Source organism: Phaenicophaeus curvirostris, chromosome 12 (genome assembly GCF_032191515.1).
Source record: "Phaenicophaeus curvirostris isolate KB17595 chromosome 12, BPBGC_Pcur_1.0, whole genome shotgun sequence".
Classification (NCBI taxonomy): Eukaryota; Metazoa; Chordata; class Aves; order Cuculiformes; family Cuculidae; genus Phaenicophaeus; species Phaenicophaeus curvirostris.
Genome location: NC_091403.1, coordinates 405,875 through 432,748, shown reverse-complemented (window position 1 = coordinate 432,748; position 26,874 = coordinate 405,875). Strand labels below are relative to the sequence as shown.

General features: G+C 58.0%; 1 protein-coding gene across 3 annotated transcripts; it reads right to left on the bottom strand.

Annotated features, from left to right (window-relative positions):
- Positions 1 to 922: 922 nt before the first annotated feature.
- Positions 923 to 22,897, bottom strand: RBPMS2 (RNA binding protein, mRNA processing factor 2). 3 transcript variants are annotated; one of them, XR_011338322.1, is made up of 9 exons: positions 22,705 to 22,897; positions 11,984 to 12,061; positions 11,355 to 11,393; positions 10,770 to 10,832; positions 9,997 to 10,147; positions 9,110 to 9,258; positions 6,292 to 6,454; positions 2,346 to 2,415; positions 1,511 to 2,092 (listed from the first exon to the last, which is right to left on the bottom strand). XR_011338322.1 is itself a non-coding variant. In XM_069867216.1 (8 exons), exons 1-7 carry the CDS (start codon positions 22,759 to 22,761, stop codon positions 2,353 to 2,355), a joined length of 600 nt encoding a protein of 199 aa, XP_069723317.1. In that variant the 5' UTR covers positions 22,762 to 22,897; the 3' UTR covers positions 923 to 1,440; positions 2,346 to 2,352. The 3 variants fall into 3 exon arrangements, 2 of the variants coding, with proteins under 2 accessions (XP_069723317.1, XP_069723316.1); XM_069867216.1 differs by lacking the exons at positions 1,511 to 2,092; positions 6,292 to 6,454 and adding an exon at positions 923 to 1,440; XM_069867215.1 differs by lacking the exon at positions 6,292 to 6,454.
- Between the last annotated feature and the right edge of the window lie 3,977 nt (positions 22,898 to 26,874).

The window sequence follows — 26,874 nt, the reverse complement described above, 5'->3', positions numbered from 1 at the left end:
TCCATCCCCGGGCTGCGGTTCCCACGGCTGCTGCAGCAGGTACTGATAAGGCCACCACGAGCCATCCTGGCCAGGAGGAGCCAGGCAGCCGTGGGGCGATGCTGCGGCTGCAGAGGACGTTTGCCTTCTATGGACATCGCTCTGCACTGCACTGCTGGCAGGAGGAACAGTGCTGGCACGGAGAAGAGGCCCTCAGCCTGGGGAAGGAACAAAAACACTCAGAAAAGCTCATGGTTGCCCTCTTGGAGGCCTCCAGAAGAGCTTAGCCTCAACAGCCCCTTCCCCGCATGCCCATGCAGGCAAGAACTTTCCCTTCTCCCACGGGGGGAAGATGCTCCAACCCCATCTGGTCATCAGCAGCACCCCCCGTGCAGCCCTCAGGTGGGTTAGATTGGATTGTAGGAAAAATTCCTCACAGAAAGACTGGAGAAGCCCTGGCCGAGGCTGCCCGGGGTGGAGTCCCCATCCCTGGAGAGGTTCACAAGGCGTGTGGCCGTGGCTCACCTGGGGACAGGGTTCAGTCGGCATAGTGGGCTGGGCTTGGAGCTGGACAGGGTGAGGCAAGAGGGCTTTTCCAACCTCCCTCCTTCCGTGATTTTATGATTTACCCAGCTGCCCTAAATTGTTTTCGTTGATGCCTCCCCCACTTTTGCCCATAGGGGCTATTAATGCTCTCCAGGGCCAATGTTTGCCCTCCTGCTCATCCCCAGCTGAGAAAAGGGCTTCACACCATATCACAGAAACAAGAAATGATTCTATGGCTCCACACTCCAAACCCACTGTGGTCATTTCCAGCCTCAGTGATTCCAGGATTACCCGTCTCTGGTCTCCAGCAGTGCTGCTGGTGAGGAGCCCTCGGGGCAGGGAGGGGAAGGGCATCCCCCAGGAAGACACAACACGACAACACAAAGAGTCACAGCAGCCTCTGGGTATATTTTTGTCGTTGTTGCATTTCATATATTATCCAGTTTCACATTCTCATAGGATCAGCAATGATAGAGCAACTCATTCTCAACTCTTAGTACAAGCGAGACAGCCATGGTCATAGAATACTTAAAGCACTTCAATACCAAGCAATAAGATGCTAAAACAAAAATTGCACAATTTCTCATTTACTATTGCCTGACCGAGTCATCGTTACAGAACACAACCCTTCTCTTTCAAGCTTTTTAACTAAACATTAACTTATCTTACAGGATTACAATTTCTCTTTAATAATAATAATAATAATTAATTGCACACAAACACACAAGAAATTCTTTATGATGCATAAATATTTCCTTATTCCACATGGTACAAAAATACTCGTAGCTTTTTTTTTTTGTTCGGTATTCCCAGAAGGATGGCGGATGATTGGGCAGGACTGGATGCTCTCCAATCGGAAGGAGGTGGAAAGAAAAAGGTTCGATATTATTTTACAGGCGTTCTATATATAGAAGTCTGAAGAAGGAAAAAAAATACTATAACAACCCTGACTTTAAAACTGGAGGAGAATGGCTGAGAACACAAACCCAGTGCATCGAACTTGGAAAAAAACCAACAAAATACATGTTTCAAATTCTTCTGGCCATACTGGGGAGAGGAAGGCGGTGAGAGAGGGGTGAGACAAGGACAGTTGGTGTTTCTCAAAGCCAAGTCTTCACTGAAGCAAGATGCAAACCTTGATGGATCGATCCATCGGGCCGTGGCCCGTTGCTAACGGTTACACAAACGCTAGAACAAACAAACTTACACTCACACAGACACAAGTTAAGTGTTTAATTCATGCCAGAAAACATGCAAAACCCATTGCCTTTCGTTGCCTTCAGCCGAGCCGCCGGGGCTGGGGGGGAGCCTGGAAGCGAGCCCCCAGCTGGGTTTCCACACAGCTCGGTCCGGGAGGATGCCCTGGGACGGAGAGAGGGATGGAGGGAAGGAGCAAGGGATGGAGGCGGCTTCACAGTCCTGGGAGGGGGGATGCCGGCAGCCCCAGGGGAGCGTGCTGGGCGCCTTGTCTGCTGGCCGCAAACCAAACCGAGAGGAGTCGGAGCCATCGTCCCTGGCACAGCCCTCCACGGAAAGGCAGGGAAGAGGAGCACAAGCCGAGGAGACGCTGTGGGAGAGGAGCGGCGGTGAGCGGGCCACCAGGACCCACCCCAAGAGCGGCACCCACAGCCCCTTCCCCACCCCAGGGCTCAGGGGGCTCCCTGCTCCTGCTGGCGTGGATTCGGCACTGTCACCCACCGAAGGAACCCAGCTGCATCCTTCAGGATGCAGTGAGCTGAGCCCGAGCTCCCACCCTCCTCCCCATGAGCCCAGGGACAAGCACGACAAGGACTCATCTCCACGAGAAATGAGTTACTTACTAATGAACTAACAAAACTGACGAGACTTCCATCCTTGCTGGGTAGCTTCAGAGGGAGGGTACCAGCGCATCTGGAAAAGAAAGCCACGCCAGAAGTCCGTGATCCAGGATTATCCCAGCCAGAGCCCAAACCTCCAGCTCCTTCAGACCACATACAAGTTGCTCTGCTCAAAGTCGACTCCAGCAGGGAAAGGAGGCACCAGGAGGAGCCTCAAACACTACTCGAGCAGCATCCCAACCTGAGCTGCACCGCGCCAGCCCTGCCCAGCGTGCCAGCCCCACACTCGCCAGCACCAGTGGGTCCTGCAAGGACAAGGTCTGGCTCACCAGGCACTGGGACTCAGCCAGGTCCTTCCTTAAGGAGCACAGCAGGATCCCACACGCCCAAGAAGGAAGCGAACATCCCATCTCAGGGCTTGCCTCAGCTTCTCAAGTAACTTCCACCTATTGGTATAGCCAGAAGACAGCCCCCAAGTTCTCTCCCAGCTCACTACCACACACAGAACGCTCCTGTTCAAGATGGGAAAGCTCCTTGCCACCGAGCTATGAAGTTCACCACTGCAGAAGTGTGTACAAGGAGGAGCTCGCTCCCACACACCCCTCAAGTTTACATTTCCCTACCTGTTCAGGCTCGGGCAGGGCAGAGGAAGCTTACTTTGGGCAGGTAGCACCCCAAGGCAGTGGCCACTCTGCCCTCAGACAGTGGAAGAAAGCATCTCAAGGCCACACCTTTGAGCCAGACCACCTCTGCATGACACAAAGGATAAGAACCAGCTCATCCATCAAGAGGAGAACCATAGAGTTTCCTAAGCCACCAGAAGAGGCTCCAGGCAGACAACTTCACAGGAAGGACTTGGTAGAGCTGCAAACTAGCAAGACTTGGAGGCTTCCCTGGCAGGTCACTGCTGCCACATCCACTGCTCGGTGTCAAAGAAGGGCTGCTGGACGGGGACTCAGCGGGAAGACACAGCAACAGGAACTGAATAGACACTTTCCAGCCTGTCAGTAGATGCAGCAAGCTGCCGATGTGCAGTAGAACAGCATCAGACATCCAGATGTTTCCATTTGGTCTGCAAGACGGGGACGTCAGGCTGGGCTGAGTTAGCAGCTTCATGCCCAAGAGCAGCGAGAGCTGCGTCTGTGCCACTTGGCTGAGCACAGACCCAGCAGCAGGAGCAGCCAGCAGAGCTTGGTCCTGCTGCTGTGTGCGACGGAAGCTGAGACACAGCAGCCATCAGCCCTCTCCCCTCTCCTCCCTTCCCAGCCGGTGAGCAGAGAGCTCAGCCTCAGTACTGGGTACCAGTGCCACAATGGGCTTTCCTTCCCCTTACCAGGCCCCTCCGGCAAGGCTGGATGGCGCATGCAACTCCAACCTTACTGCAAAGCTCTCCAGCAGCAGAGATGCCTCACAGCCTGATGCAGGCAGCAGCATCACGGACAACTTACGGGGCCACCAGAGCAGCCTCCGTTGCGAGGACGAGGGTTCCTTGCTCCCCCAGCCCTGTCACTAGGAGGTGCTTGCTCAGCAGAGCCACATCTCAGCAGCCAGCTGTCCTCCTCCCTAGGCAGCATCTCCCACTCCCACACAGCTCCCCTTCACAGCTGGAAGTAGTTTCCCCCTGCCAAGCAGCAACAGGAAACTCCCTCTGCATTCACATGGCTGCGAGCGCACAACCCCCAGAGCCACCTCCATCCCACGCAGGGCTGAGTGCGAGCACAGCAACTGTGCACGTGCAAGACAGCCACCCCCCACCCTGCTCCTCAAGCCTGGTGGCTCGGCATCCCCTCTTCAGGGGGCCAGAGCCCACCTCTGCCCCACACCCCACTCCAAGCCTGGCCAGAGGCTCCAGCACCTCCACTTTCAACAAGAAATCCTGCTTTTCTTTCCCAAAACAGGTGCTGTTCATAGCTCTGGCACAGAAAATCCTCCGCTTCTGATGGACCATCTCTCCTCGCCTTCCTCCCACAGGTCTCTGATGCTTGTAGACACAAACCCAACCAGCCTGGCACACGGTGATCCCCCCGCACGGTCCTGAAGCCCAAGGGGCTCAGCTTGGAGGCTGGTGGGAGCTCCTGCAGATGTGATGGTCCTGGGTACAGGCCAAGGCTCTGACACGCTGGCAGGCAAGTTGAGCAGGCACAGAGAAGAAGATGGCACCAATCCATCCTGTTGCTCAGGAGGGGCCTTCCAAGGGGGGTCCTTTGTCTTGTACCTCCTTGGGCCATGAGGCAGCTCAAGCTACAGCTCATGGGGACACCTCACAGGCTCAGCCAGCCTGGTGGCACCCAGGCAGTCACTTGCCCAAAGAGAAGCATCCCAACAGGAGACAGTATTTGAGGAGGAGCACAGCCCCTGAGCCCACACCAGCACATCCTCCCACATCCCCAGTTCTCAGAGCCACTGGGACCTGCCCGCACCCACCACAACAGCAGCCACCTCTCAGGATGCTCACTCTGAGCCAGAAAATCAGAGGGAAAGCTTTTTTTGAGCACTGACCTCCCCTTCCATCGATGGGCTCTGCCTCAACTCAGCGCTGGGAAGCCCCAGGGTGCTGCTGGGCTGCTCTTACACCACCACCCAGCTGTGACCCAGGACTGCTCCTGTCACCCACTACTCGCTCAGGCAGGTCTCTTCTCCAGAGACCCACCTCTTCCACCATCTCCTCAAAGCCTCCAGACAAGGCTGCTGCCAGCAGCCACAACGTGGAGGCTCTGAGGGCACCTTGGGCAGCCCAGCCCCAGAAGTACCAGTACCTGTGAGCTTCTCGGCCATATCCTGCTCCCTGCCTTGAAGGCACCTACCACAGACAGTCTCTGGGTACCCAACAGATCATCCTAGTCTCTTACAAGCACCATCTTTGCAGAGGAGCTTCAGGAGCATCAATGGTGTCTTCAGGAGCCCCTGGTGTCTCCTACCGCCCACCCAAAGCCTGGCTTAGAGGTGCTCCAAAACAACTGGCTTCATATCAGAGATGCCGTGCAGCCCAACTCCATCACCCAGGTAACCAATGAAATCGCTCACCAAGTCCAAGACTCACTGTATCATCATTACTACGCTTGTGTCAACCTCTACCCATTTTCCTACAAAAAGGACTCTGCACATCTTTGGACCTCCCAGTCTTCCAACGGCAAAGGCAGACCCGGGCCCCCCATCTTCCATGACTTCTTTCTCAAACATCAGTACCACACAGAGGAAAAAAAGTCTGCCCAGCACCATTGCAAGGAGCTATCCTCCCTACCAGCCAGTACCAGGCCACCTTCCCTCTTCCCAAGCACCCAGTTTCCAGCTCCACTCCCATCTCTCCCTCCCTTACAGCTCACAAGACCCGGGTCCTGCCTGTGCTTTCAGGCCGCAAGAGAGAAGCCAAGCTCCGGGCAGGAACTTGCTCCATTTCCAGTAACTGGAGAGGAAAGAGGTGAGATTAGACCCCTGATGGAGGGCAGGGTCTGTCCCGGTAGGCAATTCTGGAACAAAGTGACCGCCAAGTGCTGTTGTCTAAGGTGCCCGCTAGAATTTAGTCGTGTGCTATCGCTACCACGTCACTCACCTCCCCCACCGTGTGCCAGGAGTGAGGTCAAGGTGTATTTCTGGTTGCCCTCAAAGGGTCGTGTGGTTGGGGAGAAACCGGGTTTCCTTCAGGCCGAGCGGCAGGGGTGCCTCTGCCTCAGCTCAACCGGGCTGCTCCCCTCCCACCGGTGGGACCTGGCCGAGCCTGGCTCAGCTGGAGGAGTTGATGTAAGATGGTGCCATGCTGTGTGCGCCATGTCGTGTGCTGCCAAGTTGGAGACGTGGGTTAGAAAGAAGGCCTGGTATCTCATTCCCCAGGCTCTGGTGGGTGGGTAGCGTGAGGCCCATGCACTGGGTTGCCAAGGAGATACGGGCTACAGAGATGGGCAGAAGCTTGCAAATCCCATGGTGCACCTTGGAGGAGAGATGGTTACCTTACCAGTCTTCCCAGACGTGGCTGCCATCATGCTTAACACTTCTAGGAAAGGAGCTGCAGAACAGCCACTCCACTAGCTGCAATAAGGCATCACTAGGGCGTCCCATCTCCAGGGACAGCTCTGAGCTTCAGGGCTAGCCTGCGCTGGCATCATGGCTGGAGTTCACTAGGGACATCAAAGGAGGGATTTGAGAGAGGGAAGGCAGATGGGACAATCTTAAAGTCAGTGGAGTCCCCACAGGTAGCGGCCCTTAGCAGCGCAGGGTCAGGCCACGGTCTCATCTACAGCAGCCTGGAGCCTCCCAGCAGCATCACCATGGCACGGTGGCAATGAGAGCAGCCATCGGCCCCATCTGCGAGCAGCTTACCAACAGCTCCCAGCGGACGAGCCAAGGCCAGGCCGGCCCCATGCCACCTCCTGCCAGCCCTCGGGGCAGCTCCTCGGGAGGCTGCACGGGCGCATCACAGAGGGCGGCCACCTCCTCTCCCGCTCTCTACAAGGCTTGAACAGAGCTGTGAGGGGATGAGCACTTCAGGTTTAAATCTTTTGCAACAAGCTCCCAAGCTTGGCTGCCGCCTTAACTCCACACCTGCTCCAGGACTGAGAGCTACAGAGCTGCTCCAACTCTGGCCAAACCCATGAACGTCCAAGTCTCAGGAGGAAGACCTGCTGCTGTCCTGGAGAACAACCCCACACCTCCACAAGGTGACCCAGCCCCACCAGCAAGAGCAGAGGGCTCAGTGCACCAAGACCAAGGTTACAGCTTTTAGCCCAGTTTGCGAGCAGAAGTCATCCTGGAGACTCGCTCCACCCTGCCCAGCTCTGCGAGGGCTCCAGCTGAGAGCACCGGCAGCTCCAGCCCGAGTAATGTTTAACCCCATAAAACTTTATTGGTAACATATACTGCGCCAGAATGTCTCCCTGCGAGGTCACCACCGCCTCGAGCACGACACAGCGAGGAGCAGCTGTAACTGCTCAGTCAGCCCGGCTGCTGCTCTTCAGAGGAGACCTGGGTCTGGCCATGGCCACGGCCTGGGGGTGCTACGCTGGGTCCCTAATGAACAGGGGCACATCACTCATGGAGCTCCTCAGGCAGGAGGTCCTACAGGGTCGCTCTTCAGGCCCAAAGACCTCTTTGACACCCTCTGCTTTAGGAGAGCAGAGGTTTTCTCCTGACCATAAAGTTTTGATGTCTAACCCTTACACTCAGGGTCCACACACAGTCACTGATGACCATCTTCAAAAGACCCACAGTAATGATTTCAGCTCCCTCAACCACCTCAGCCAGGACAGAGGGGATTTTTCCCGGTTCTCTCTGCCAGGGGCAGTTCAAGTGGCAACAGCCCTCAGCATCACCACCCTACACACAAGGGACAGAAGACATCTGCTCGCCTGGGCTGCCCAGGAGCACAGCACACTCACTCAAATACTCCTGTAGCTCTGGGAGCCATCAATAATTTTTAGAGAACACCAGCAAGCTTAACACTTCCAACCTACTTGGAAGAGCAGCCTGGCTCTGGAGGCCCTTGAAGAACAAACGAGCACTTGGTCCTGTCCTGGGCCCCACATATTTCTTGCCTGCTCTGCAGGAGCTTCAGCCCAGCAGGAGCTCACCAGTGGAAGGGCAAAAGCAGAATAGGCCTGCGAGCACACGATGGGCAGCACAGATAAGGCCAGGAGCTTGCATCCAGCTGGTGCCTCCAAATCGCATTTGGGAAACAAGCTTGGCTTGAAGCTGGGCAAAACGCTTGCAAGAAGATGCCAAGGGACAAGCCGAGCTGACCGTCAGGCAGGGGGACAAGGTGAAGGGACACAGCTCTTCATCCTTGCACTTTAAGCAGGGAAGAGCGAAGCTAAGCACCCTGCTTGGCAGGGCAGGGAGAGCAGAGGTTGAGCCCCGATGCTCTGGGGTTGAAGCCCAGGCCCCTGTTGCCCCCCACAGCGCTCCTATGGGAGCAGAGGCTGCAGCAGGCTGGTAGCACCCAGAAAAGCAGGGAACAGGGCTCCAGGTCTCCTCTACAAGTGCTCCAAGCCAAGCACCTTAACCTGGAATCAGGACATGTCTCCATTTTGGCTTTCTCTCTTTGCATTTCCATGGTTTCAGGGACCTGATGCTCAGCAGGGTTGCTGGTCTCTGCACATGAAAGCATTCCAGTGGCAGACCAGTACAGGCATCCCTACGCCTCCAGCTGTCAGCAAGCGTTCCCTGGGACGCCAGGGAGCTGGGTGCACTAGCACCTCCACAGGCTTATGCAGAGTGACCCTCTCTAGCCTGTCTCCGTTGCCCAACGCCACCACCCAGAGCTCCTCACTGCAGCAAGGCTCTGACCGCTCGCCTCCTGCGGGACACCTTCCTCCAGCTTCAAGAGTATTTGAGTCGCGTGGCCCAAGGGGGTTCCAGCTGAGCTCCTCAGCTTCAGCACTAAACTAACCCTGTGACTCGCAGGAGGACGTTTCAGCACTATGTGACTTCCTCGCACACAGAATTTCCTCCCAGCAGCCCCACACCACTGGTCACGGGGACCACCAAAGCCAGCCAGAAACCGAGCCCTGAGGTTCCCCTCTCTGCCTGCCTCTATCAGGGAAGCAGGCTGGACCTGCAGGGTCAGAAGTCATCGTTCAACTCTGGCGGCACTCGACCTCTTCCCTGGGGTTCACTCAGGGCCGGGGTTGCACTTCAGCCAGGAGAAGGCTTTGCCCAGGAGCCAAGGTGCAGAGGCCAGGGTCAAAGCAGCCAAGCAGAGACCCCTGGGAGTGAGCACTGGGGCAGGGGAGAGCAGAGAGCCTGGAGCCCGGCCCGGGATGCGGGGAGAGACTCACCTGAGCATGAAGAGCAGCAGCCGCAGCGGCGGCCGCCGGGTACGTGAAGGCAGCATGAGGGATGGCAGGGGTTAACTCCGTGGTGTAGAGTGGGTAGGGAGCCCATGCTTCAGGGGATGCGGGAATAAGAGCCGCTCCAGTCAGGTCATCTGGACAGGAGGAGACAAGGTGACAGCAGCTCAGCACCTTGACCCAGCCAGTCCTTTCCACCTCACACCTACAGGTGCTTTAAAGGACTTTAACAGCGTTGTTCAAGCTACCAAACGCAGCTCTGCTCTCTCAACACTTCTAGCATTGTCCAGAATCTTCATCAGATGTCTGTTATTCTCCTGCAACCCTTCATGGGCAGGCTTTGGATTTCCAACCCCAAACTGCAGCTCTGCAGCACCAGCCCTGCGAGGTTTGAAATACAACTGCTCCTCCAGCCTTCCAGCCTGGCTAGACGAGGCCAGGAACACACTCCATCACTGCTCAGCACCCCACAGGGGCTTTGGCCAGGCTGGTGCAGACACACAGCACACATCTGGTGCCACAGGATGGGCACTCGGCACCACCCAACAGCCTCAGCAGGGCCGCTCGCTCTACCAGGCTGAGGGTGCCTCCACAGGACTGGTCCTTTCTGCTTCACACCTACTTAAAAGGACTTTAATGGATCTCGAGCTACCAAACCCAGCTCTGCTCTCCCAGCACCTCTAGTGGGCACCTCTGTCCTTACCAGACGCCCATTATTCTCCTGCAACCCCAACCCGCTGGCCTTCCTGACCCGGGCAGGTTGCACCAGAGCACACACGGGCACCGTTTCCTTTCCACCCTGACAGCATTCCCAGTGCTGGGCATCTCCCAGGCTGGATCAACCATTACCTCAAGGTGCATCCCAGCATACTCACAGGGGTCCCGTGCAATGAAGTGTGCGCCCAAGGCGGGGTGGATGTTGGTGGGGTTTGGCGTAGCCATCAGCTTGCTCTTGGCCATCTTTGTGTTCGCTTTAGCAAACTCTAACCGCAAGGTCTGGGGGTTCTCTGGGTCAAAACGGATGCCCTGTCACAGAAGAAAGCACAGGAATCTCTCAGAGGTGAAGCTTCCAGTCCAAGAAAGGCTGCAAAAAGGAAGCAAAGCCCAACCAAGAAACAAAGGCCATCACACTGCAGAGATTTTTGTCACCTCTCTGCAACACTCAAGCTCCCACACACTTGTATTTCTATGTTTAGCTGCCCTAGGACCACCTCTGCGAATATGAGGGACAGTTTTGCTCCTTACATGCAGCTCAACAGCAGTGATGGCTTCTGAAGCTGGTCAAGAAACATCTGTCTGCTGGAGCTGGGATAACCCCATCTCTACCGGAGTTCCTACGTGTGGTGCTGCTACATCTGCTGCCAGTCTAGGCAGAGGCACTAGCACATTCCCCCAAGAAGCGTTCCAGTGGTCAGGAACTGCACCTCTGTGCATCCGCTTGCTCAGGCTTATGTCAGCCTCAAACACATCTCCTGCTTCCGTGGTGGGATGCGGCAGGACCACTGACCTTCCACGCTCGGGGGCCCAGCTGGGACACCCTGACCCTTCCTGTGTTATGGCCAAGCCCAGCAGCGCTCTAGCCCACAGCCCCAGGTGGGTGGGTGACCCCCAGCCTTCCCCAGGACCTCCCGGCACATCAGTTACTCACGTTCAAGGCGTTCTTTGCTGCTTCAGCACCAGCCCGGCTGTCAAAGGTCACAAAGCCAACTGGCTAAAAGAAACAACACAGATTTCAGTTTGGAAGCCTCTTCTAGCTCCTCAGGCCGCCCTGGCATCCCTTCCACCCCAGACAGCTTACAGCAAGCAGAAGAGAACATATAAAGCTTCAGAGGGACTTCAAGCTGAGCTTGAACTGCCTTGGGCCATCAGTCCAAGATTCCTGCTCTGTGTCTGCTCCCACCACACCAAAATTCCTACGGATAGGAGCACAGCCCTTGCTGGGGCAACCATTGCCTTGATTAGAAGGTGACTGGGGGAGGTTTCTGGCACCAGCTAAAGCATCAGGTCTCACCCAGTCCATATGGCCCTGGGCAGCAGTAGGAGAAGGAGTCATTCAGCACAAGCCGAGAGCTTGGGGCCACCAGGACAGTGCAGGTGAGCAGAACCCAGCTGTATGTGTGCCGCTGGACACAGGCAGTGCTTTACGTAGTGAAGTGGTCCCCATCCCCCCTCCCCAGGCACCTCTGGTTTTCTATCAAAAGCCGAAACCACCCAAGCTGGAAGAAGGAGGTACCTGCTTTGAAGTTAGCTTGATCAGTGACCCTTCATAACCCTGGAGAAGGGAAGAAAGCAAGTCAGTGTCAGGTTCCTGAAGGAGCCGAGCTATAACCAAGACACAATGGAATGACTCCAGGAGTTCCTGCAGCACCAAACCCTTGGCAAGGCAGGGTTTTCAGCAGGAGGAGGTACATTCACACTGCTCCTCTTTCCCACCAGACTGAGGCTAGTGCCTAAGGACAGAGCAGGTATCTCAGCCATTCTGGTCCTTGGGGAAGAAATCCCGTTTTCCAGCTCTTCATCAAGGCTCCCAAGACAAGCACCCTATGCTAAAAGGGTGCAAACAAGGGAACCCCGTTTCCCCCAAGGACAACCTATTATCTAGTGAAGGGTGGACCATTAAGGGATCAGGACACATTCTCGAGGAAGGTTTGACCAAGCAGGCTTGGAGACACCAAGCTTTCAACAGGCTCCAGGGGAGGTTACCCAGCTGAAACACACAGGATACCACACATACCAGTTTCCCTGAGCGAAAGCCTACATTCCCACTTCATCCTTGCCTCCCTTTGACAGAGATCTGTGATGCAAAGCTGGCCACAAGAAAGCATCTTTCCCACCAAAGACAAAGTCTGATTACCTTCTTACCTTGAATGGTCGGAAGAGTAAGTAGAGCTCTCTGGGCTTGATGTCCACAGGAAGGCCACTGACAAACAGCGTCCTTACCTAGGAGAGAGGTCAACAAGGTCTACTGAAAAGAGATGCTTAGTACAAAAGTAGAAGTAATGAGCACAGTCCAGAAGCTGTGTCCAACGAGAGTGGGACACCTTGCAGGCACTAACCCTTCCCTACATTACAGGAACATTGCTCAGGGTAAAACATACCCAGCCCCTTCCTGCCTTCCCCAAAGGATCCAGACCTTTACAAAACTTCAGACTCCAGCAGAACAGCACAGTGTGTGGCCACCAGCCCTACAGTCTGGACCTCAGTTCTGAAAGACACTTCACCACCACAGACACACTTTCTAAACTTCTGCAAGAACCCTAGAACATCACTGGGAGGATGATTTTTGGGTCTATTTCAGCTCTGTCACTAACACACATCACACCCTTCAGAAGTTGCTCCTTAATCGCCTCTTACCCATTCGTCCTGCTGTGCTACACCAAGTCCATGAAGGCTGTTGGTCTTTCCAAGCTGTGGAAGTCAGGTACCAGGTCCACATGCACTCAGCAAAAACACAGTACCAGAGGAGGAGTTTGGTAGACAGGCTGCAGAGGTATCCATGATAGTTCACCATGAACAGATAGGAAGGAGAAACAGCGCTAATGGCTCACAGCCTGGGACAACTCAATGCTGCTCAACAGCCAGACCATCACAGCCACCTTCTATCGCCACTGGGGGATGTCAGCCAGCATTTCCTATTTCCATAGGAAGCAGCACAATCATGGAATCATAGAATGGTTTGGGTCAGAAGGGACCTCAAATCCCAGTTCCACCCCCTTGCTCTCCCTTCATGCTGAGACTAAGGGCTGCCACCAGCCCCTAAAAGCGCACAGAGCCCTTCTCCAGCCTGGTGTCTCTCAAGAGCGCTGCAGAACACAACCACGGAGCACCCTTCCCTCCAACACTGGCATCTTTCTTGTTCCCTGGTCCCTCAGTACGGACGGTCCTACCGCACACCACAGCTTTGGCTTCACCCTGCCTAGAGGAGCCAGACGCCGTCTGCAGCACGGCACAAACAATTCCCATGCCTGTACTCAGCCCTACAGTCTCCCCACCCAGCCCAGCCCATCTGATCGCCCTGATGCACCACTCCAGGGCCACCTCCTGCCCAGACGGAGCGGGCAATGGCACCAGCTCTTGGCTTGCTGGCTGCCTCCAAGGCTTCAGTACTTGTCCTTCAGCGAGAGCTGCGTGGGGCACCTGCGGTGCATTCCCAGAAGGCGCAGGGCCATCTCTTGCAGGGGAGGACTGCGTCAAGTGTGGTGGCACACATGTGCCTCAGCCACGTGAAAGCACAAGCCCTTTTCAATATTTCAGGATCCGAGTGTGCTCATACCCCAGAATGGATGTTTCTTCCAAGCAGATAGAAATCTGCTTCCCTGTTGGGTCTCTAAGTGGTCCCGTGATGTGTTGCTGGGTAAGTCCTTGCGACAGGCGTGACAGAATGGAAGATGCATGGTTGCTCGGGGAAGGAGAAGTCAGCTACTCAGAGCCTTTACAACAGCCCAAACAGAGCAATGCGGGTGTCCAAGAACAGTCTTTGTCAGAGGGAACAAGCCCCTAATGCCAGTCCCATAAATTGCTGCCAAGGGCAGGAGCAAGAAACACCTCACAGGCCAAAAGCTTCCCTTGGCCTCCAGGTCCGGTCTGTAACCACGCACGGCATGGGAAAGGGGATCCCAGACAACCCACAGCACCCACCAAGGGTTGCCATTGCCCCAAAGAAAGCCTGGGCGATCCCAAATGCGGCCAGCTAACATCTTCAAACAAGGTTTCCCCAGGGTACCAAGACAAAATAAGGAAGGTCGCTGCTCAGAAGAGCTTGTGAGAAGCAATGAGACCAAGTGGTTGGTTTTCAGAGATCACAGGCAGATTTCAGAGAAGCTGTGGTTGCCCCATCCCTGGAGGTACCCACAGCCAGGTTGGATGGGGCTTCAAGAAACCTGATGCAGTGGGAGGTGTCCCCAACCATAGCAGGGGGTGGAACTGGAAGGGCTTTGAGGTCCCTTCTGACCCAAACCACTCCATGATCTCTGAAATTCTGCACATCCATAAGTGACCTAGAAAAGGGTAAGGGGGAAGTGAGCCCAAGTTATTCAGGGAAGGGAGGGTGAGGCTGGTGAGAGACCCAAGCGATTCGTTTGACAGACAGATTGGGGTAAGCCAGGGGAGATCACTTCTGAGACCAGGCATAAACATGGGATGAGCAGCAATCAGAACGCAACAGAGATCTGGGTTATCCCACAGGAGAAAAGCAGGAGGCAACCTGCCAGTCTGAGCACCTGATGAACTGTGGGCAGCCCTGGCCCTCCCCCTGCTCCCAACAAGAGGGAACTGGAGACGAGGGCAGCAGGGTCCAGACAAGCATCTTCCAGTGGATTAACCAAACAGACTCCTTGTCACCCCTTTGCAGTCCTGCAGGATCACCCGGGGCTCATGAACCCAGGCTTCCAGCCTTGCACTCAACATGCCAAGACAGGGAAGGCTTCTGCTTGCATATATTTGTCCTCCTTCAAGTCCCTGTCACCAAACACCAGATCCATGCGGATATCCAACCTCCCCACAGAGCACCTGGAAGAGCCACAGGGCAAACCATCCATCTAGGAACTCAAGCATCCAGGATGAGGAACTGCCTCAGCCAGCCTGCACGTTCAGCAGGAGCTTGAGGCAGACACAGTAGATCCAGGAACACCTTGTCATTATGCTCACTGTCAGACTCTGCCACTCGAGATGAGACACCGGGTGAGAGTGACCCCACCTCGCCCAGGCCCTGGATCCAGACCAGACACGGGGATGGGGAGAAGCTGGGCAGGGAGCAGCTCTCGCGAGGACAGCCCAGTGGGGTCACATTTTCCCTGTGGAAAACGCTTCCCCATCCCCACGCCCCCAGGATGTCCCTGGTCCAAACACCCGGCGGAGATGGAGGAGAGCCATGGAAAACAGGAGTTGTGCCAGGAGGGACAAGACCATCGAGGCCATCGCGGAGAGGGAGGATCCCAGCACAGCTTCCCACGCGGGAGGAGGGAGGCTCAAGGACAAACTCATTTAGTGCTCGAGTTCTTGGTGGCTCTAAAGCTCCACAGCTGTTTGTCCCAAGGAGAGGCACCCGGTTCCTCAGCACCGAGGCGCTAAAGGAGCCACACGGTAACACCTGCCTCTTCCTCCCCCAGCGCTGCCAGAAGGTAGCAGAGGTCTCGCAGCACCCACGTCCACGCCTGCTTTTCAGCAAAACCTCTTGCTTGCAGTGCCTCACAGAGCCAAGTGTTGCCTCGCAGCCCAGCAAGGGTCAGGTCATATCATGCAAAGGCATGAGCACCCAGCGAGGCTCCTCCGACAGCTCTGCAGCGCTGGGGCTTTGTTACGAGGCTGCTCCGAATCCTCCCACAAACCAGCAAGGCAGAGACTCCTCTCCTGCCAGATCAGCCCTTGCAGGACAGGCTGGGAGAGTTGGGTTGTTCAGCCTGGAGAAGAGAAGGGAGACCTTAGAGCAGCTTCCAGTGCTGAAAGGGGATCCAGGAAAGCTGGAGATGGGCTCTTGATCAGGGAGCACAGGGACAGGACAAGGAACAGTTTCGAGGGGAGATTGAGATGAGATCTTGGGGAAAAGTGTTTTGCAGTGAGGGTGGGGACGCTCTGGCCCAGGTTGCCCAGAGCAGGGGTGGCTGCCCCGTCCCTGGAGGTGTTCAAGGCCAGGTTGGATGGAGCTTTGAGCCCCCTCCTGATGCAGTAGGAGGTGTCCCTGCCCACGGCAGAGGCAGAATTGGATGGGTGTTGAGGTCCCCTCCCAGCCCAAACCATTCTGAGATCCTACGATTACCAACAGCCCTGCTTTTGCCCACCTGTAGCCACCTAAAAACTGGCTGTGTCCCAGGGTCACACTCTCAGCACCTGGACCACACAAACCTTCACCACCAGTGGTCAGGAAACATCAAAGAACAACTACGGCAGGAACGTGCTCTAGCAGCTCACCCCTCAGTGCTGCTGGACACCCCTCCTCTCCAAGAAGGCCCGTGCCGTTGCACCCTGGAGACAACCCATCTCCCCACTCCACACCAGTACGCCCACCGAGCCTCCTTCCTGCACCACCAGCAGAAGGGAGCCCTGCGCCAACCTGCTGCAGCCAGGGACAAGCTCTGCCCAGCATCCCCGTGCCCGTTCCAGCCGCCCACCCCAAGGTCCTGGCAGCTCAGGTGCGTGGGCTATGGCTCTTCCCAATGGAGAACACCCCAGCAGGCACCTGGGGCCACTGACCGAGCCCTGGCCTTGGCCACCACAGCTCGGGCCACTTGACACGAGGTCGCTGGAATGCAGCGAGGCTGCCTGCTGTCCCGGGACCAGGACTTATAAGGCACCGCAGCAAAAAGTAGGGAGGCGAGCTCACAAAACAGGACTGCAGGGAGGGATACAATTGAGAGCCCCACTGCTGGGCTTAAAATCAGGACAATATCTTCATCCCACTGCCCCACATGGGGCTGTGGGGCTCCTGCCGCTGCGCCAGTGAACCCAGCCCAGGGCATCAAACCCCCAAGAAACCCCACAGAGGGGAAAGTAAGAGCAGAGGAACGGCTGGGCTGAGCTGGGGGCAGCTGAGCAGGAAAGCCTCAGCACCACAGAGCGCGCCTCCAAGGAGAAGGGGCTGGCTAACAGGTTCCTTCACCACTTCGTGCCTCAGTTTCCCCTCCCCAGCAGCAGAGAGGCTGCCAGAGCTGACTGCCGGCTTGCAATTCCAGCCCTGGCAGAGCTCCGAGGTCCTCAGGGCAGAACTGAGCCCCAGCACAGGATCAGCCCAGGAGCTGCTCCAGCCAGGAATCGCAGAGCAGCCACAGCTGCAGGGCATCTCCCCCACGGGAGAGACGCTCTCCCATCCCCAGAGGGGACGATGGCCTCAAACCTCCCCCAGAGCTTGAGGCAGAGGAGGGCTGAGGCATTTCCTTCTGAAATCAGCCTGTGCACAGAAGGCACTCAGGGACCAGCATCCTGCTCACCCCGAGGGAAGGAAGGCAGGCTGACCACAAGCCAGCCCCAGCGCACACGCGTTTGTCCCCAGGGCTGGGGCGTTCCAGGTGCTGGATCAGCCACCCCCCAGCATCGCTGTCCCCAGCAGGGCAGTGGCATTGGGGCTCAGCTGCTCCCCAGCATCGCTGTCCCCAGCAGGGCGGTGGCATTGGGGCTCAGCCGCTCCCCAGCACCGCTGTCCCCACCAGGGCTCAGCCGCTCCCCAGCACCGCTGTCCCCACCAGGGCAGTGGCAGTGGGGCTCAGCTGCTCCCCAGCATCGCTGTCCCCACCAGGCCTCAGCCGCTCCCCAGCACCACTGTCCCCAGCAGGGCGGTGGCAGTGGGGCTCAGCCGCCCCGCGGTCGGGGCAGGAAGGCGCTGGGCGAGGGGGAGCAGGAAGCACACAAGCACTGATAAGTCGAGGCAGGATGGGGCAGCACCCAAGAATAGCTCGTGGCCCCACAAGGAAGCGCTGCTGTGGCCCAACAGAGACTCCCCACTATCAGGTCCTGTCCCCAGGGCCCCTGCAGGATCTGGTGGGAAGGATGGCACCCAGAGGAGCCTAGGGCACAGCAGGTGCCCAAAGCTGTTGGAGCATTAGTAGAGGCCAGTGCTGGGGCTCCCAAGGGGTTGCTGTCTGGACGGAGGAGCTCTCCATTTCAGGGAGACGCTGGCTGAGCATCCCCAGGCTGCCACCACAGCCTGGCATCTGCTAAGGTAGGAGGTGTGCATGAAGATCACAGCCAACCCACTGAAGGATGCTCACATCCACCCTCGCACCGCCCAGCTCACTGCCCAAGCACCCAGTCCAGGGACCCAGCAGCACATCTGCCACCCTCTGATGTCTGGGGACCTGCAGATGCCTTTCACCATCAGCTGGAGCCACAGACCTTACCCTGGGGTGGCAGGGAAACCTGCAAACCAGCTCCCTCCACCTGCGCCCTGTTCTGCTGGCAGGAGACACAGAGGGGAGATGAGTTCCTACCAGCCTCTGCCCTGAGCAGAAGACACTGGTCTGGCTGCAGGACCCTCACAAAGTACCTTCTCCTCCCATGTCCCCAAGCAAACACCTGTCTCTGCTTTGCTCCACCACAAGGCAGGTTCCTCAGCACCTTTCAGTCCTCCTCTGCTCACAGAGCCAGGACAGCCACAGAGGCACACGAATCTTCTCAGATCTGTCCCATCACAACGCTGGCCGTGCCACAGCCCCACGGAGCATGCCCAGCATCTCCATGGCCCAACATCAAGCAAGTCTTCCACAAAACCCAGGTGATGACAAGCTTAAAGGTTGCAGCAGGTCTCAGCTGCTGCCAGTGTTTATTGGAGTGTCACCCTGACCGCGGAGAGAGTCACACCTTCACAAAGACCCTGGCTCCAACCCGTGAAAGCAGATGGGAGGGACACAGGTCTCTAGGCCAACAGTTTCTGACACACAGCGACACACCGAGACCTCACCCCACACTAACAGAAAAACCCATCATCACATACATTGCAGCACAGGAGGGAATTTACACCCCAAACCAGGAGGTGGAGCATTTCCAAAGCCTCTTCTGAGCACCACAGCAGGGCTGGAGATCCTCCACATGGGTAAGACTGCGCAGGCATCCCTAGGAACACGCTTTTGATGCTGACCACCTCCAGATCGCAGAAGGCCACTGGGTCCCAGCCAGTGCTTGGTACTCCTGGAGAGAGGGTCCCGAGTACCACAGGGGAGATGCTGACCACCTCACTTCCACACTCAAGCCCTGGTGAGGCTTCAAGCTGAAGCCTTCACTTAAGGCACTCTGAGGTCCAGGACAGCCAGAAACATTTCTCCATGATCCAAGCAGCAAAGTCTTCGTGACTTGGCATGACCAAGACCAGCAAGCCCAAAGGATCTTCTGGCTCCAAAAGCCTTCTAATAGCAGTTCCAGCAACCTGACTTCTCACAGTGCCAGTTCCTCTAGCAGAGGCATGAGGAAGGACAACCACACCTGAACCACTCTCAGCTACCTTCCAGCTATCTCCAAGGGCTTCGTTCCTACTTTGCTGAGACCTTTGCTAGCAAGGGAACCGTTGAGTTTGGCCCTTCACAGCTTCTGTGGGCGCCACCAGCAACCCCTTTGTTTTGGGGCCAAGTAGGGAAAGCTCAGCTAAGCAACTCCTCAAATTAGCCAAGGAGGAACTCATTTCTGCAGCTGGGTCTCGTTCCAGGAGCAGCTCCACAGGCAGTAGCAGGAAGAATAGTGACTCCATCATGGGGACCAGTTGGGTTACGGGTGCTCAAAGAAACCTACTCATGTCTGAAACTTCAATTTGAAAGAGCAAGAAAGGAGAAGGAAGCTCCTTTCCAGTGTATTTACAGAGGCATCGGGACAGGAGGAGATAACGGGGAGATTCCCACATCCCTCCGCCAGCGAGAGCAGCCTATTGGTGGATCAAGAGGAGGTCTGGGAACACACCAGTTCCCAGAACCTCTGCGTGCATGGTGACTTCAGGGTATTTGCTCAGCCAACAATCTGTCACCAACAGAAAGCTGCATCTAACACTGAGGGAACTTCCCTGATGCATGAAACAGCTCTAAAGTACAGTCTTGGTTCAGCCAGACAAAGTACGTGAGCAAATGGTGACCGTAACTACTACCCCCTCAAGTTCTTTGCAGCAAAGAGCCGCACCACAGCGTCGTTTGACTGCAATAGTGATATCAACCGTATTTATTTCACATCAGAGCACCAGAATCCATGCATGCAAGAGGTATCTTGGTCCACTCAAGCAGAGATTACAGAAATCAAGAGATGCCTGGCACCAGTCCATGAAGCTACAGACACCCAGCACATAACAGCGGCTGCTCACCAGCGGCTTCCCTGGGTGGTTCTGGCAGACCCGGCACCCAACAGGTAAGAAAGGATGAAGGACTCGCTACTGAGGCAGCAGTCTGGGAGCCGAGAGCCTTCTGCCTACCCTCACAGGGCAAATCCACAGTCTTGCCACGGACCAGCAGGGTGAGGACCCACTCCAGGCAGAGCCTAGACAGAGGGCTTCTCCTGATCCTCATCTGGGCTCTGCACCACCTCGCATTTGACACTTTCCACGTTCAGCTGCCCATGATGTCCAAGCTCTACCATGACAGCAGCAGCCATGGAACTGCATGCAAACCCTCAGGACCAGCCACACCATCGTTTGGGGGGACAGGACCAAAATAAAGGATAACCACAGACCTCAGCTGCCTGCTGTAGGCACCTAGGCAGCCAGCTCCAGATTCCCCCCGCTCCCCATAGACCTACAACCTCCCGGGAGAGCAAAAATTAGCTTCCAGAGGAGAAGCAACACTTCGGAGCAGCCACCCAAGGCCGTGCACAGCGTCCTCATCGCAGCACGGCCGGGGACACCACGCGCGGTGCCCACAGCGAGCGGGTGAGCTCCTGCGGCTGCTGGGAAGAGCTCTGCCCGCAGCGGGGCTGTGCAGCACCTACCGCTCGGGAACACCAGGACACGGGCCGTCCCACAGAACCACAGCTGCCTGGAAAACCAAACAGCAGATAGCAGCGAGCGGGGAGGGAACAAGAGCGGGGAGGTGTCTGGTGAGGAACAGCAGGGACTGACATTCGGCCCTGTTTGTTTAACATTCCCGCTAACGACCTCGAGAGGAGGGAGAGGCATTCCTGTCCTCCTCGTGTCACCGCGCAGGAAGGGGCTGCGAGATCCAGGGCTTGCAGATAAGATAAAGGGAAAGGCTGAATTTAGGAGCTTCGCCCCCGTACCTGGGGCGCATGGCACCCTTCTGCAAGCACTCAGGGGGGCGGCGAAGCAGGCTGGGGGATGGAGGAACGTCCGCAGCGTCAGGATCCAGCAGTGTTATCACAGTGTGGGAAGATATTCCAGCACGTCCTCCAGCTTAATTTGGGACTGAGGGATGCAATTGTACCCTAAATGCATTTATCGTTCTGTATCAAGGGGAGCTCGGGGCAAGAAGCAGGGCAAGATGTGGGATTAAGCCCCCCCAGGCCACGCCAGGACCCCGAACACAAGGTCACTCCTTGTGCCATCATCAGATTCTTCTGTGGTTTGGAACGGCTCCTGGTCAGCCAGGAGGCTGTATGAGCACCCACAGCGTTATTTGTGATGGATCTGAGCAGAGAGAGGGCTTCCCAACAGCATCGCCGACCGGGACGCCCCTCTCCCAAACGTGCCCAGCCACCTCCAGGGCTGCTGGCCCTTCGCTGCACCCAGTGAGGCTCAGACCACCCAGCAGGATGGGACGGGCCGTTCCCCTCCCTGCACGCAGCCAGGGAGAGCAAAACAGAGATCGGAGGCTGCTTCTGTTCTACTCTTCCCTGTTCCACAGCGACGCAATCCTTAATTTGGTTTTCCAGCCACCAGGCACCACTCCGGGAAGGAGTGGCTTCCAAAAAGAGCTCCCAGGCTCCTAAAACGCAACACCCTCCATCACCCAGTGTTGCCAAACCACCACCCGGCTGCCACCTGCCAAGCACCAGCCAGAGCAGCAGCACTGGGATGCACCAAGCCACATCAACCTCGAGGAGCTTTGCAGGCCAGTGAATAATTGGATCAAGGAGCCTCACCGAGTCCTCTGCGCATGCATGCGCATCGCATGAAACCCCCTGGTACCGAGCCTCCCCACACCGAGGAAAGGGCACCAGGCCCCAGGTGCCCCATCTCCCAACCCACCCGCAGCGGTGCCACCCACGGGGCTGGGATGTGGCACCAGGAGCATCGCAGCCGCGTCCCATCGCTCCGCATCAGCCCCGCTGCGCACAGGGGAGCGAAACGCTGCGGCCACCGCCCGCTGATCCATCCTACCCCATTTCCCAGGTCCCCCCGCCCCGTGGTCAAAGCCCAGTGGGCACGACGGCCGCGGGGCAGCGGGTGCACGGGGCCAGGGCCCTGGTGGGTGTTGGAGCGAGCCAGGCGCCATGTTGCGGCGGCGCGAGCGCACGGCGCTGGAGGAGAGCGAAGGGAGGGGGCAGAGCACCTCCCGGGTCCCGAGGGTGCGGGACTGCAGCAAACGCTGCCGAGGCGGGGGTTGTCCGGGGCCGTCTCCCAGCCGGTGCCCCGCTGCGCCCGCTCGAGGGCCGAGGGGCCGCGACGGCGGCGATGCCAGCGTGCGCCCCGACAGCCGGAGGGCGAGCGCAGGGCTGCGAGATCGGCGTGCGGCCACCGACGAGCGACCCTCCCAGCCCCGCGTCCCACAGAATCCCAGTCCCAGCCCCCGACGGCGGCTCCAGCACGTGGGGAGCGGCTCGAGGGCTCCCGCGCCTCGGTTCATGCCCCCGGGACCGGGGACCCGCCGCACCCCGCGCGGGGCTCGGGGGACGCGGGGCTCGGAGGGGCTCACGGGGCGCCCCGACGGCAGCGGGACCCGCTCCCGGAGCCGCTCCAGCCCGCACCCCGCCGCTGCCGCGCTGCGGCCCCGCTTCCCCGACGGCCCCGACGCCCCCGGCCCCGCTCTACCCGGAGCTCCGTCCGCGCCCCCGGTCCCCGCAGCCCCCGCGCCCCGTCCCGCTGCTCCCCCGCCGCTCCCCGCTCCGTCCACCCGCTCCATCCCGGTCCTCCAGCCCCGCTGCCCCGGCCCCCGGCTCCCCGGGCACCATCCCCTCCGCGTCCCGCCCCGGTTCCCGGTCGCCGCCCCGTCCCCTCGGTCCCCGCTCACCTCCTCCTCGCCGCCGCCGCCGCCGCCGTGCTCGCCGTCCTTGCCGAGGGTGCTCATGGTGGGTGCGGGTGCGCGGGGTGCGGGGGGCGGTGCGGGGCTCCCTCCCGGCTCACATGCGGCGCCCGGGGCCGCGTTAAGGCCGGGCGGAGCGGAGCCAACGAGCCGCAGCTGCGGGGCCGCCCGCCCCCTCCCCGCCCCCCGCCGGCCCCGGGCCCCGCCGGCGCCGCCCCCGCCGCCCCCCGCTCCCTCCGAGGGGGATGGCTTGTTATCATTCGCCCCCCTCCCCTCCGCGAGAAACTTTCTCAACTTTAATAAACTTCGGGGATTCGGCTTCCTTAAAGGGACCGGCGGCCCCTCCGCTCCCCCTCCTGCGGCGGGATGGGATGCTCCATCCCGGGAATCCCGACCCCCCAGTCCCTCCATCCGCACCGCAGCCGGGATGCTGCATCTCGCGCATCCTGGTCCCTCCAGTCCCTCCGTCCGGGATGCTTCATCCCGCGTATCCCATCCCGGGTATCCCATCCCTCTGGTCCCTCTATCCTCAGTGGGGCCGGGATGCTCCATCCCGGGAATCCCACCCCTCTGGTCCGTCCACCTGCACCAGCGCCGAGATGCTCCATCCCGTTTATCCCAATCCCTCTACCTGCAATGGGGTCGAGATGCTCCACCACGGGCACCCCGGTTCCTCTGGCCCCTGTGCCGCCCTCTGTCCCCGGCACCCTGGGCAAACCAGCCCCTCTGCTCCCTCGGGTGGTGCCGCAGCCCTCGGGGAACGTGAGCCACATCGGCTTAACCACCACTGCTCGTGCCCGGTCCCCACCGCTTCCTCAGCTCCGCACCTGGGTGGACGTGAGGGGAACCACCAGCCCTGCCCTGGTGCCCCTTGTCTCTGCTGCCCTCTTCCAGCCCCAGCCTCCCCGGTGCTTGGCTACCTGGTAGCATTTTCCCATGGGAATTCAACCCTAAACTCAGCCACCCCGGTGCACGAGGGTCTTGCAGCACATCCCAAGGAGCTCCAGGTCCAGCACCATCACCAAGGTGGCTCCTTTAGTCAAGTAAACTGGTGAGGCACGGGTTTTCCCAGAGCAGGGGTGGCTGCCCCATCCCTGGAGGGGTTCAAGGCCCAGTTGGATGGGGCTTGGAGCAACTGGGTCCCGTGGGAGGTTTCCCTGCCCATGGCAGGAGGGGGAACTGGGGGGGCTGTGAGGTCCCTTCCAACCCAAACCATTCCGTGATTCTATGAAACCCCTGCCTGGCCGCTTGGCTTCCCTGCACGAGGGGTGTTGGAGGGGAGGAAACGTGCACATCCCCCTGGGAGCATCGGCTTTGTGTTTCCTTACTTTCTAGGTTAGGGCTTTTAGCAGCAGCAGCTGTTTGCAAGCGGTGCAGTGGGTTTGCGTCTCAAGCTCTCGCACAGACAGCAGCAAAGCGCCTGTTTCTTTTTGTAAGGCTGCGTAACGAGCTGCTAAGCCAGGCAGCCCCATCCTTGCCAGCTCCTGCAGGAAGCAGGAGGGGGAAAACACTTTTTAATTTTAAAAAATTAGTTTATTTATAACGTTGTCTTAAAGGGTGTTTTTTGGAGACAAGGAACACACCCAGCCCTGCCAAACCACAGGGAGACCCCCTGACCCACCCCCAGCGCTCGGCACGGTCGGGTCCTCAGCACAGCGAGGGCTTTACCTGGTGCCCAGGGGGGCCGCACTTCACCACAACTTCACCCCCACAGCACAGGGGTAAGTCCCCAAAATAACCCTGCCAGTCATGCCAGAAAGACCCAGAGCGAGCGTGCCCTGATGGAGACCAGGAATATTTGTTTCCTGTGGCAATTATCAAAAGCCAGAGGAACCTCGCAGTGTTTTTTAGTGCTTAGGTTGGTTTTTACTTTCTACAGACTTCGGGAAGGCAGACACGAAGGGCCGGGAGTCAGAAGCAGCAGCGGGTTTCTGTCAGTCCCCCAGGAAGCCGCCCTGGGCGCCCACACGGAGGAAACACAGCAGGAAGAACACCCGCCACAAGCAGAATTGCTGCTGTGACCATTGTGCTGGGGCAACGACGGGAGGGCCACTGCGGCACTGCCAGCCTGCAGCTTGGCATGTTGCTGTTGGGCAAGAGAGAAGCCCCCCGCCTGCACGGCCACCCCTCCGAGCTTCATGGTGGCAGCATCCTGACGTCCCAGCATCCTGTGGCTCCTTCATCCCATTGAAATCCCCACAAACATCACACCAAGCAGCCTCTCCCTTCCCAAAGCGCCGCAGCATGTGCTTCAGCACATGGAACCTCTGATGGTCCAACCAACTGCCAGCTGGAAAACAGCATCTGGGACATCTGTCACGGCTGCTCCATCCCTGGAGGTGTTCGAGGCCAGGTTGGATGGGGCCTGGAGCAACCTGGTGTCCCTGACCATGGCAGGGGGTGGAACTGGATGGGCTTTGAGGTATTTCCAACCCAGACCATTCCATGATTCTACAATCTTCATCTTCAGAGCAGCATCCAGGCCTCCTCTGCAGTTCTTCACACATGGGGATGGGCAGCATTTCCCCAGCTGCCCTCCACAACATCACACACACACAGCTCCAAAGACGCTGTCCTGCCTGCAGAGGATGGGAATTGCAGTGTCTCCCACAGGAGAGGCAGTAAGAGCTGGGAGGTGCCCACGACCATCAAGGAGGTGCTGGGGAGGAGATTAATTAAGTCCTGGAGATAGAAACAAGTTGTGACCAGCTGTGAAATCAAGGTGGGGCTCGAAACGATGACCACCTGTAGACAATCTAGTGGTTTTGCACAGTTTCCCAGTTTTCTCTTTCTCACCCTCAGGCAAGCAAGGTCACTGGTGCAGGAGCCAGGATAGCCAGGAGCGAGGTCCGGCTGCCTGGACGGTGGTTACAATAATGTCCCTCTCCTTCTGGGCTCTGCATCCTGTACCTGCTACCCTTTCATTTTCTGCTCCCTGGACTGGTTCTGCCATTTGCAGAGAGGAAAGAGATTTCATTTTGAGGGGGGAAGACCTTGGGTCTCTGCTACCCCCATTGCAGCCTGCTCACGCTTTGCATGAGGCACTGGGCTGTTTTGCTGTTTCTCACTCCTTATCTGGGACAACAGTTGAGCCTTGGAGCTTTTCCCAGGGCAGAGGACGCTCCTGTGCCTCTTCCAACGTGTTTGAGGTACCGCAAAGGGAGGTTTTCCTCTGCTCACCACTGGCACCAACCTCTCCTCCTCCTGTCCTTGTCTGGGAGGCCCCCACCTCGCTGGATCCCAGCAGCAAGCGCTGCTCGTTTGTTCTCCTCCATCCCGCCCCAGAGACGCCCCTGTGCACCAAACCCATCCCAGCTGCTCTCAGTTCATTCCCTTAATCTTTCAGTTTAATTATTCTGGACCAGGATTTGCAAGACAGACTAGAAAGAGGCCACTAACCGTGGGATGTGGAGAAATCCTGTTTTCCAAGCCAGCAGCGCAGAGCAGCCCGCGCCACTGTGCCACGGGGCTGGTTAGCACCTCTGTGGGGAGCAATGGGTGTGTGTAAACTGGGGGCTGTTGTCACCAAAGACTCTTCACAGGACCTTACATGAATTCTCAGGGACCTTTCTGGCCACAGGCAGGAGGAGGTTTCAGGGCTGAGGTGCTGGTTTTGGTACTGATCGGCATCCAACACCCACTGGCGTTGCGGCTGGATGGTGTTTGGGTACCGAACGATGAGACACAAACAGCCCCATCCCGGGGGCTCCATGGGCTCTCCATGGGCTGGAGGGTGCTGGGCAGAGCTGGGGCGAGGGAACCACAGGGCTCATCCAGCATCACATGCCTGCAGTAGCTGCTCGGAGGACAGCAGCGAGCGCTTTCAAACTTTAATTCCTTTCCGTATGTCACTGCTCGTCTTCTCCAACTCTGCCTTCCCCCAGGAGGACGCACTGAAGCTAACCGGGAGAGACAAGGGCTCGGAGGTGCGCGCAGATGTGAGCTCAGATGCAGTGGATCGCTGCAAAGCGGCTTTTATGGGCATTTCAGAGCGGCTCCTGGCAGCCCCGCCAGAGCTGAGCTTGAGGCCGCTCGCCGCGTGATGCGCACCCACCGCGCGGGCTCCAGCCCAGAAAGGGGCGAGGAGAGCTGGTGTTTATGAAATCTGAATAAAAGAATGCCGCCCAACAGCAGAGCCTCTTTGGAGCCAGGAGTGGG